We start from the raw sequence: 9,778 nt of genomic DNA, 5'->3' as shown, positions 1-9,778 counted from the left end.
TGAGGAGAAACAACAATTAAATTGTTCTACATATAGTTTATTCAACACACATTTACTTGGTAATTCACAGCACCTATAATTCCACGCTGCATATGAATTACAGTACAAGCAGTAGAAAACATTAAAAAACAAAACAGAATAGTAAAATATAGTTAACAAAAAAATATAAATTATTCAATACCAATCACAACATGCATTATCATGAATACATTATTCAGTCTAATTCTTCACTAATATCCAGTCGTTTTTGATTTATCAATCAGGCTCTACAAGTTTTGATCTTGGACAAGCGCAAAAAGTCGACCATTATTACTTCTCACCGGATTTGTTACATGACCAAAAGACATTGTTAATGAATTTTCTAAGTAGTCTTAATCAATATTAATTGTGTCACTAAATTTAAATAGTAGCATATAGTTATAAATATTACATTCAGACCCAAACTTAGCAAAGCATTTTATGACTTTGAGATTATATCTAAGGGAAGATTATTAACTTCTCCCATTTCGGTAAGGGTGTCATCGTCTATAACGTAACTAATTACGAATTTCAAGGTAATATCAATGAGATTAGTTTCGTTTGCGATTAACATTATTTGAGTAATAGCTGCCGGAGGCAGAAAAGGATTAAACGCTGGAAGTTCTGTAGTGGATGCTGGTAGCAATCTCAATTTACAACCCTACAAAGAAATCAGCAACTGTTTCATCTAAAAATACTTAAAAAAAAATTATACCTTTGGAACCAGGGCCTGAAACAAATAATCATTTAATGGCAAATCATTTTTGCTAACAGTGGTAATCACATAAACAGTAACTAAAGGTCTTGGGCTTTCCGCGGCCTTGTGTAGCAACACCGTTAAACCATTTCTATCCTCTAAAGCGACAATTGACTTTTTTGAAGAGGGTCGAATATCCTCCAATTTTAGTGTAATATCTTTCAGTTTAATTCGATCTGAAAATCCCATTACACTTAGACACACCCTTAAAACCAAATGCAACAATAAAAGTACCAGATTCCACTTTTATAAACGGGAGAATTTCAACGTCGCTATTTTTCTGGTTGATGTTAGGTTTCTCTTCACTTATATCAACCAAACAATCATCGGTGTTGTCAATTTGACTGAAATTTTCTTCTTCAGAACTTCTGCTGCTGTCCAGCAAATATTCAATATCTAGTTTGTTGGGTTTTACTTGTTGCTGGCATTTTTTTATCTCATTCATTTTTGTTAGAAGATTCATTGGAATTTTCTCTCCCCTGTTTACATACATACACTTTAAACTGGATTGTTGAAATTGTTAGAATTTTTACCGATAATTAGAAGACGGTAAGTTCTCATTTATTAAATGCGCCCCCAGAACATCAAGATCCTCCAAAGCTTTCAAGTTTTTATTAAAACTTTTATCCCTATCTTTATTAATGTTTTCTAAAAAAAAACATCATTAACCCCAAACTAACATAACACTATGATAAATTTACCAGTACTAGTTGTTACAGCAACAGGCTTTAAAATATTTGTATCCTCTGACTCGTCCCCCAAACCAGCAAACACGTCACAAAGTACATCAACTGAGGATTTTGAAGTGATACTACTAACTTGACTTGTTTGGCTACTACCATTATGACTGCTATAACAACAGTTAAATGAAAAAAAAATGTGAAAATATCAAATCACCAACCTGCAAGAACAATCATCCATACTACTGCCTTTAGGTTCCCTAAAGTGTCCTATTTGAATAAGAGAGGCTGCACTTAACCCTATATTTTCCTGGTCTAACTCTAAAAGTGAGGCCAAGTTACTTTTAGTGCTTTGCAATTTTGTGTTAAACACCACTTGGCTGTATTTACTCAAACAATCAGTCACATCGTCCATTGTTTTCAAAACAGAATCTAAAATTTAATTTTTCTGTATCTGCAGTGACTCAATGCTAAAATAAGACCATAAACAAAAGTTATTTTAACACTTTTCTGGCTTTTTATTTAATATCCTTTTAGTTCAAGAACATTTTTTATTTTCTTCTTCACAAAAAAACTGATAAAATATGTATTCATTACTATTAGATATCATTTAACACTAATTAAAGTTTATGATCTCACATTCCATGGCTTTTAATTTTTTTTTAAATAAAATTAGGAACTACAACTACCTAGTAAATCTGCAGATAAACTTTTGTCTGAATCAGCCATTGATTTCAAATTTGGTTTAAATCGCACCAAATTGTCATGCAGCTCATTCATCAAATCCAGTTCATTTTTGGTCGTATCACCATCTTTGTAGGAACCAATCATTTCATTGAGCAGTTTAATGTTGTTCTGCACTGATTCTAGTTCAGTGAGTGTTTTACTTTTCAGATCAGACTGTTTTTCATCCTAGAATAGTTATTTGTAGGGAGATTTTGTTCGCATGAGTGTTAAAGACAAGCTGTTAGAATAACTACCTCCTTCACCATGCTTTTAATTAACCAATTAGCAGCCTGAATATCTTCAGGATCTTTACTTTGCAACAATTTCCTTAAAATGTTAGATTTTTCTTCATCTTGAAAAATGGAATTAGTTATGCCTTTTTTGCACTCATAGCCTGAGAATAATAGCCCAATACCACAATTAGTAAGATTAGTTCAACAAAAGACAAATCTCAGCTACTATACTTCAACACCTTACTCACACAATAAAATTACCACACAAAGACAACTTACCTAAAGCTTCTTCAGGGATATTGGGATTGGGAATATTACGAATAACTCCCTGTTTCCTCAACATATCAAAAGCTTCCTTTATTTTCACTTCTTTGGGATAATCTAAGGTCCACAAATATAGCAACTGTAAAACTCTCTGTTTTACAGCTAAAGGTGTTCTGGACCCCAAATATTTAGGTGACACCAGCTTGATCATTTCATTTAAAAACCGAAACTTTCCCACTTCATTTTGGAAAGGAGTTCCGCACTTGGACATGCATGAATCCAAAACATTTAAAGTGGAAAGAACTTCTTTTTCAGATCCAGCTGGTAGTCTTGAGGCTATGACTTTTACTCCTATGGCTGGTCCATCTTTCTCTTTATTTATTAGGGCAAATAACGCGTTCAGGGCCGCTGTATCCATAGAAGGGTTATGGGGGTTTGTAGTTCTGACTTAAAATAAAGAATTAACAATTGTAATCATTAAAAAAAGCTAATAGCTTACGCAGTAACGATTCCAAGCTAATTTGTGTTACATTAGCCATAATTAACACTCTTAAATAAATGAAATATTTATAAACAACTTTAATTAGGTATAAATCCGAATATTTTGAATATTTATTGTTATAAACAATTTCCCTAATAAACGTCAACTTTTACATCAAATGACAAATGACAATTGACTGTATAAACTACCTCCAAGGCCAAGGATATTAAACAGTACAGGATTGCTCGATCGGCCGATTTTGTTTCCCGGCGGCGAATGAATTCTGACGTCACAGTGGGCCTTCGGGTGCACAATACGCTAAATATTCGCCCGAGATGCTATGTACGAGATCATATTCGTGAATGATCGACTGCAATCGCGCATCGCGCAAAACAATCGCGCAAACGCGAGAGACCCATGGTGACGTAAAAATCGTCACCGGCCCGAGCCGATACCGGCAAGATTGCGCTTATGGGATTAAGCACTCCTGTACTGTTTACCGTCCTTGCTCCAAGGCTGCATTCGTTTTCACGCTCACGTTTTTGACGTCACGATGACGTAATTTAGCAAAACTGTAATTTAAGCAACTGTCAAATTACGTCATTGTGACGTCAAAAAAGCTCTGCTCGCTCCATGGAGCTTGAAAAAGAATCTGGCTGACCCTGGATTGGTCGAGTGGCTGTAACCAGAATTCTGATTGGCTTAAAATAAGCAACAAGAATTATTTTGTTTTCCTAACCTAACCTAACCTAACTTAAAATTTAAATTTAAAAAAATATTTAAGTAGGGTAGTTTTTCACTAAATGGTATTTAAATACGTAACTTGAAATGTTGTGTGTCAATACACACGCGTTACTGAAAGAAGATAAAATTGCGGCATTAAAACATCACGGTGTTTGTACAATTTCAGATTTTTTAAAGTCAGAAAACAGAATGTTGGAGCATTATTCAGGCTTTACATATTCAGTAAGTATCGCTGTATTGTAATAATGAAGAAGATACATAAGTAAGTTCAATTTAAGGAAGTGGTAGAAGTAAAGAAATATTTAGCTAAAAATGCATCAGCTTTGCCACTCAATGGTTTAAAGTATTATCAAAAAATTATGACACATTCTGTGCTACTGTCAACTGGAATACCAAGGTGCTTAACTACATTCCACACTAATGTAACATGTTGTTTGAAATTACATTAATAATTACAGGCTAGATGATCTAATAGATGAAGGTCTAATCACTGGGACTGTATATGAACTTTGTGGGTCTGCAGAGTCTCACAAATTGGAAATTGTTTTGTCTATCATCGTCAATGTGCTTAGTGCAGGACATGGGGCATACTTTTTAGACACTAAAAATGATTTTTCTGCTATAAAACTGAAGAAAAAACTTGATGAAAAAGAGGAAAATCAGGTAGTTTTTATAGGTACATGCAGACATTGCTTTTCTATTGCAATTGAAAATTTCAGGCAAAAATCATAAACATGTTAAGTAAATTACTGGTAAAACACATTCCTAGCAAGTACACACTTATAAGTACATTATTTGATATTATACAAGAACTGAAGAAAGGACTGGATGTAAAGTTAATAATTATCCATTCAATTTCAGTGTTGACTCTAAACACAAATGACCCAGTAGAAAATAATCATCTACTGAATCATTTAGCTAATACTTTGAGGTATATTGCTATAGAACTAAATGTTATAATTATTGTAACTAACTTGATAACCACATGGAATGAGTGGGTGCTTGAAGGCAATGAAAATATGGTAGAAAAGGTCTGTTGTGGGAAATATTGGAGAGAAGTTCCAAATGTCAGAGTTAAAATAACAGGTGTAGACAATAAGTTAGAGTTTAATTTATTAAAAAATAACAACAATACAAGTAACAAACACTAAGTCAACCAACTGGGTACTGTACCATCTTTATGCGCCTTTTCTAGGTTTTTATAAAAATCACTGAAATCCACATAACCTGGTATTCTTTGATCAGGTCCCATTTCATCCTCAGAGTCAGGTTTTGCATCTGAACTGCTTGTGGTATTAGTGCGTACAGTGGTGTTTGTATTCAAGTTTGTCAACGTATTTTGCATGGAACTGTTTGTATTAGTTATCACTTGTGTATTAAATTGCACTGTTGGTTTTGTGGGTGATTTCATTGCGTTTGGCATGGGAAAGTTAAAGTTGCGCAATACTAAAGTGATGTCTTCCCTTTTTGGAGTGCAAGAAGGATTAAAAGAATTTGACATGTACCAGTCATGGTGTAAACGAACCACTCTATCCACCACAGCTTGGGCTACCCCAGTTAAAGTAGCTTGCTCTCTAAACTATAAGAATTTTAATTGCTAAGCAATTAAGTTGTCAATAGAAACACACTGACCTGTTCCACCACACATTGAGCAATGTATTTGTTAACTTGGTCAGACCCAATGGCTTCTTCAACTGAATTATACAAACCAGCTGTCATAAGAAGTAAAAATCTACAAGAGTCATCTAATATGATGCCCCCGTGAATGTCAGGGTCCGCAATGACGGGTTCCTGTGTAGCTTTGGCCAAATCATCAAAGTCTTTATAACCTCCCTTGACACAGTAATTGCCCAAACAGCGAGTATTAGCCTGATTGCCCAAATGGGAGCCTTGTACACAAACAAACCATTAATGTTTAATTGTCAGCATAAAAAGCAATAATACTTACAGTGTCTAAGTGAATTTGGGTTTATCCCAATTTGAGAAAGTCTCAGCAGTTCATCTTCATTGTTTAAGTCATGATCAATACTGAGCTGTACAACTTTAAGCACTGAATTAGTATCTGTTTGACAGAGGAGTACTCTACAGTTGCCTACATTAGCCACAAACAATTTGTTATTGCATATTAAGGCCACAGCAACTGCAGTACCTGACGCCAACTCGCCATTTAGATGCTTTATTTGGTCCACTATATTTGGTACCTAATTTTTACCCAAAAAAAGTCCCATTTTATAATGTTTTCTTCATGTGGACTGAATAATATGTGCATTAAATAATTTATGTTATTTTTGATAAACATGTTAAAAACAGAGGCCAAAAGTAACCATGGAACACTTTGTGCTTTGAATTCAATCATATACAGGTGTGGTAAATCCAAAAGCCACCATAGGAAAACCGTGTAACGGACAGAGAAACGTAGGTAATTGCATGCGCGGGAGGAAGACAGAAAACGAAAAAAATATCAAGTAGGCCATATTTTTAGCGCGCTGTTGCCAAAATCCACTCCGTCAACAAAATTTGTTTTGTCAACAGCGCGCTGAAAATATGGCCTACTTGATATTTTTTTCGTTTTCTGTCTTTCTCCCGCGCATGCAATTACCTACGTTTCTCTGTCCGTTACACGGTTTTCCTATGATCGCTTTTGAATTTACCACACCTGTATACCTACTTTCAATTATTGTAAAATTTACTTTGACAAAAGTAAGTATACAATTAATACTTACAGTTTTATAAGCTTGATACATACTCATCCCATCTGGTATATCATATTGTAGACTGGTCCTTTCAGCCAAAATATCCCCCAAAGTTTCCATGTACCCAGTTTCTACTGTGGCAAAAGCCTGTCGAATCAGTTCTCTCACCTCCTCATCTGATTGTTTGTGGTTGATTTGCGAGAAACAAATTTCAGCAGCCATCCGCTGCGAGCAAAAATCGGCCGCTCGTTTGCCCTCATGACCATCAAACACAGCATACCAGTAAAAATCATCACTGAAGCAAAAATGGGAACTGTCATCCTCATATGGATGGTCTTCTTGTGGATGGCCGTCTTTACGGTATACTTGATTAATCGAGAATCCTATGCCGGTGTTTTTGCATACTGGCAAATCGTCAGTCCAACTTTCATTTTTGAAGCTGTTTTGTTGCACTTTTAATGAGTTCATTTTTTTATTTGATTTCGCTTTAAAGGCGCTTCTTTACTTTATTATGTCAATGAGTTGGGAAATATAATCACTTTTATAAGTAAAATTTTATACAGTTTATTTTTAAACTGCTATTTACAATTTTATATTAGGAAAACGTAAATAAAAATAAACATTAAAGTTTATGTTTTGTGTTTTTAGATTAGGGATTAGGGTTAGGTTAGGAGTAATTAAGACCAATGAATAAAAAAATATAGCAGGAAGGAGCAATAGCAATCAAAGAGCGTTCAGTATGGCGGCCGTAAACTGTCAGAAAATCAGTGACGCCAATCAATCTGCTGTTGCCCACTATTCACAAATCCACTCGTTAATAATAATTCAACTAATTTAAGTTTGCAAAAATCAATTTTTAATGGACTGAAAAGCAAAACAAACAAAAAGCGCAGTAGCTGAATGTGGGGGACAATGATGGCGACTTCCGTCTCGGTCGCTTAATGCACAAACGGGGTATTTGCTACCTCCTGATTCTTTTTGCTCGAAGGTATTTGCAATTAAAACAGCTGATTGTCAGACGTCAATATTTCTTTCTTAACCTAACCTCACTCTATTTTACTTCTCCATCTTAAGCAGTTTTGCATGCACTGCCAATTTTTGTTGGAGGGAAAAGCTTAATATGAAATGAAAAATTATTAGAAAAAAATTCGTAAAACAATGTCTGAACAAGGCGTATTACAACCGGTGGACGTGAATGTGGACGGTTCTCCTGCGCGGTAAGTCACTTTTCAGTCATCGCCAGTTTATTTACTACCAAATGAGTGAAAATTGGACTGTTCTTTGTTTAGGAAACGTGCTAGATTTCATGAACCGGAAGATTCCAAGGGGCCGTTATGGACTTTAAGCAACAGAGAGGTGGTGCTCCATGAGGTCTATGATCACGGAATAGGACGGCTTGATTGTGATTCTGAGGATGTAGTCACTGATGAAGACTCAATTTTCAATAAAGATGATTTGGTGGCGGTGGACGTGTCTTGTGCATCAATGACGCCGGATTCCCGCGGAAAACAAGTAACAAATTAACCAGTTATAGTACTTCTAATAATAATTTTATTGCAGCTAACAGTATTAGAATCAACCCTTACCAAAGAGTCATTATGTAAATTATCTGAGGGGGCTTGGGATAGTTTGCTAGTAGGAAAACCAACTATAAAACCCACAGATAAAAATAGTAAGATGTTTTATTAAGACCTTAAAATATTTCAAGTTTTTAATTTAAACCTCTTTTATTTTAGATTACTTTGATTACCTGAGTGATGAAGTTATATTACAAATATTTCGATGGTTGTCTAAAAGTTGTCTGAAAGACATTGCATTGTGCTGTAAAAGATTTCATAGACTCACTCATGATGAGAGTTTATGGACTAGAATGGATGTCTCAAACAAGCATTTAAATGCAGGAGTGCTTGGGATAATTTTAAGCAAACAAGTGATTGTTTTAAGATTGGCTAAATCAGAGGTTTTCTTAACTCATCATTGTAACTAACCTTATAATTTGATTATTGGTTTTGTAGATCATGTACAAGCCAATACTACCAGATTCTAAAGCTTTCTCACCTACCTTTAGATCTAGACTAATGTATTTAGATTTAAGTATGGCTCACATATCCACAGATAGTCTGAGAGAGCTCTTTAATAAGTGTGATAGACTGAAAAAATTAAGTTTAGAGAATGTCCCAGTTAATGATAATGTCTTAATAGCTCTCTCAGCTAACAAAGACATTGAAGTAATTAATTTTACCATGTGTTTTGGCCTTCACATTAATGGACTTAGGAGTTTACTCACAAACTGCAGACAGTAAGAGTCCCTAAAGGTATTAATTTCTTTTTCAGCTAATTTTTTCTCTTTGCAGTTTAAGAGAGTTGAACATTGGCTGGACTTATTTAAGTTCCAGCTCAATTAAATTTGTATGTGAAAATTTACCACCAACCATGGATAGGTTGAATTTTTCAGGTTGTCGTAAATTAATGTCTGATGCTTGTGAGTTTGATAGTGTTTTTATTTTTGCTTAAATTCTACTGTATTAACTTTTAGATGTTGCCTCATTGGTTAGTAGCTGTGCAAAACTAAGGGAACTTGATTTGTCCGACTGCACAGCACTTACTGGAGAGACAATAAAGCAAATCATACTACTGGATAGCTTAAACTTTGTGTCTCTGTCACGCTGCTATCTGATTCCTTACAAAGCTCTTTTGTAAGTAGTAAATATAGCTTTCGGGTGGTTTGTAAGGACTTAAAATATTTTTAGTACTCTGAAGAAATTAGCCAACTTGAACTACTTGGATGTACATGGTGGTTACATTGAAGAAAACGAACTGAAAGAAGTTCAGAACGTATTAGGCGCCGGCGTCCAAATTAATCAGTTCAAATTTAGTTCGGTGGCCAGGCCGACGGTCGGTATGCGCCGAAGCAGCATTTGGAATATGCGCGTTCGAGACTAAGATCGGTTAAAGTACACAAATAACTGCCATTTTTTTCTATTTCTATACCAACAAGATTCTGTGATTTAATCTAAAGTGAGACTGTTGGCAATGTTTACTTATGAGGGTAATAAATTAAGAATAATGTTAAGTCAAATAATGACTTCAGAAATGTATAGTTTGATATACTGTTATTACTTTTCATATGTGTTTGTCTGAATAGATTTATTAGGTTGGAATATGGGTGTTCTTTTTTAATA

At 34.7% G+C, this 9,778-nt stretch overlaps 4 protein-coding genes across 6 annotated transcripts; 2 read left to right on the top strand and 2 right to left on the bottom strand.

Moving 5' to 3' along the window:
* Positions 1 to 23: 23 nt before the first annotated feature.
* LOC145728699 (ADP-ribosylation factor-binding protein GGA1-like) lies at positions 24 to 3,324 on the bottom strand. 3 transcript variants are annotated; one of them, XM_081979127.1, is made up of 10 exons: positions 3,178 to 3,324; positions 2,694 to 3,125; positions 2,436 to 2,575; positions 2,145 to 2,367; positions 1,677 to 1,887; positions 1,477 to 1,625; positions 1,309 to 1,423; positions 1,010 to 1,254; positions 734 to 951; positions 24 to 679 (listed from the first exon to the last, which is right to left on the bottom strand). In XM_081979127.1, the coding sequence occupies exons 1-10, from the start codon at positions 3,215 to 3,217 to the stop codon at positions 458 to 460; spliced, it is 1,995 nt and encodes a 664-aa protein (XP_081835253.1). In that variant the 5' UTR covers positions 3,218 to 3,324; the 3' UTR covers positions 24 to 457. The 3 variants fall into 3 exon arrangements, with proteins under 3 accessions (XP_081835253.1, XP_081835254.1, XP_081835255.1); XM_081979128.1 differs by having other exon boundaries at positions 1,477 to 1,622; XM_081979129.1 differs by having other exon boundaries at positions 2,436 to 2,533.
* A 553-nt stretch (positions 3,325 to 3,877) lies between these two features.
* On the top strand, positions 3,878 to 5,299 carry LOC145728196 (DNA repair protein RAD51 homolog 4-like). The gene is made up of 4 exons (XM_081978253.1): positions 3,878 to 4,125; positions 4,182 to 4,300; positions 4,362 to 4,566; positions 4,623 to 5,299. Exons 1-4 carry the CDS (start codon positions 3,988 to 3,990, stop codon positions 5,052 to 5,054), a joined length of 894 nt encoding a protein of 297 aa, XP_081834379.1. The 5' UTR covers positions 3,878 to 3,987; the 3' UTR covers positions 5,055 to 5,299.
* Positions 4,993 to 7,229, bottom strand: LOC145728190 (TGF-beta-activated kinase 1 and MAP3K7-binding protein 1-like). Its single transcript, XM_081978243.1, has 4 exons — positions 6,627 to 7,229; positions 5,852 to 6,104; positions 5,536 to 5,792; positions 4,993 to 5,482 (listed from the first exon to the last, which is right to left on the bottom strand). Exons 1-4 carry the CDS (start codon positions 7,062 to 7,064, stop codon positions 5,051 to 5,053), a joined length of 1,380 nt encoding a protein of 459 aa, XP_081834369.1. The 5' UTR covers positions 7,065 to 7,229; the 3' UTR covers positions 4,993 to 5,050.
* A 96-nt stretch (positions 7,230 to 7,325) lies between these two features.
* Positions 7,326 to 9,757, top strand: LOC145728189 (S-phase kinase-associated protein 2-like). The gene is made up of 8 exons (XM_081978242.1): positions 7,326 to 7,813; positions 7,886 to 8,108; positions 8,157 to 8,268; positions 8,333 to 8,556; positions 8,612 to 8,895; positions 8,951 to 9,078; positions 9,133 to 9,292; positions 9,347 to 9,757. The coding sequence occupies exons 1-8, from the start codon at positions 7,755 to 7,757 to the stop codon at positions 9,537 to 9,539; spliced, it is 1,383 nt and encodes a 460-aa protein (XP_081834368.1). The 5' UTR covers positions 7,326 to 7,754; the 3' UTR covers positions 9,540 to 9,757.
* The last annotated feature ends 21 nt before the right edge of the window (positions 9,758 to 9,778 follow it).

The sequence above is a fragment of the Ips typographus genome, linkage group LG4 (assembly GCF_016097725.1).
Source record: "Ips typographus isolate SLU linkage group LG4, UJ_Ityp_2.0, whole genome shotgun sequence".
Classification (NCBI taxonomy): Eukaryota; Metazoa; Arthropoda; class Insecta; order Coleoptera; family Curculionidae; genus Ips; species Ips typographus.
The sequence above is the reverse complement of the archived record's forward strand: the minus strand, read 5'-3'. Positions and strand labels throughout refer to the sequence as shown.

What these genes read in the sequence shown, in the direction of transcription:
- LOC145728699 (XM_081979127.1), bottom strand. Translation starts at nt 3,217, where the DNA reads ATGGCTAATGTAACACAAATTAGCTTGGAATCGTTACTGC. An exon ending in TTAAAAGCATGGTGAAGGAG is followed by an intron (nt 2,368 to 2,435) that starts GTAGTTATTCTA and finishes TAACTATTCTAG; the next exon opens with GATGAAAAACAGTCTGATCT. An exon ending in TGCTGTAACAACTAGTACTG is followed by an intron (nt 1,424 to 1,476) that starts GTAAATTTATCA and finishes GTTTTTTTTTAG; the next exon opens with AAAACATTAATAAAGATAGG.
- LOC145728196 (XM_081978253.1), top strand. Translation starts at nt 3,988, where the DNA reads ATGTTGTGTGTCAATACACACGCGTTACTGAAAGAAGATAAAATTGCG. An exon ending in ATTCAGGCTTTACATATTCA is followed by an intron (nt 4,126 to 4,181) that starts GTAAGTATCGCT and finishes GTTCAATTTAAG; the next exon opens with GAAGTGGTAGAAGTAAAGAA. An exon ending in ATGAAAAAGAGGAAAATCAG is followed by an intron (nt 4,567 to 4,622) that starts GTAGTTTTTATA and finishes TGAAAATTTCAG; the next exon opens with GCAAAAATCATAAACATGTT.
- LOC145728190 (XM_081978243.1), bottom strand. Translation starts at nt 7,064, where the DNA reads ATGAACTCATTAAAAGTGCAACAAAACAGCTTCAAAAATGAAAGTTGG. An exon ending in TGTATCAAGCTTATAAAACT is followed by an intron (nt 6,105 to 6,626) that starts GTAAGTATTAAT and finishes GGTAAAAATTAG; the next exon opens with GTACCAAATATAGTGGACCA. An exon ending in CCCAAATTCACTTAGACACT is followed by an intron (nt 5,793 to 5,851) that starts GTAAGTATTATT and finishes TTTGTGTACAAG; the next exon opens with GCTCCCATTTGGGCAATCAG.
- LOC145728189 (XM_081978242.1), top strand. Translation starts at nt 7,755, where the DNA reads ATGTCTGAACAAGGCGTATTACAACCGGTGGACGTGAATGTGGACGGT. An exon ending in GTGGACGGTTCTCCTGCGCG is followed by an intron (nt 7,814 to 7,885) that starts GTAAGTCACTTT and finishes TTCTTTGTTTAG; the next exon opens with GAAACGTGCTAGATTTCATG. An exon ending in ATTCCTTACAAAGCTCTTTT is followed by an intron (nt 9,293 to 9,346) that starts GTAAGTAGTAAA and finishes AAATATTTTTAG; the next exon opens with TACTCTGAAGAAATTAGCCA.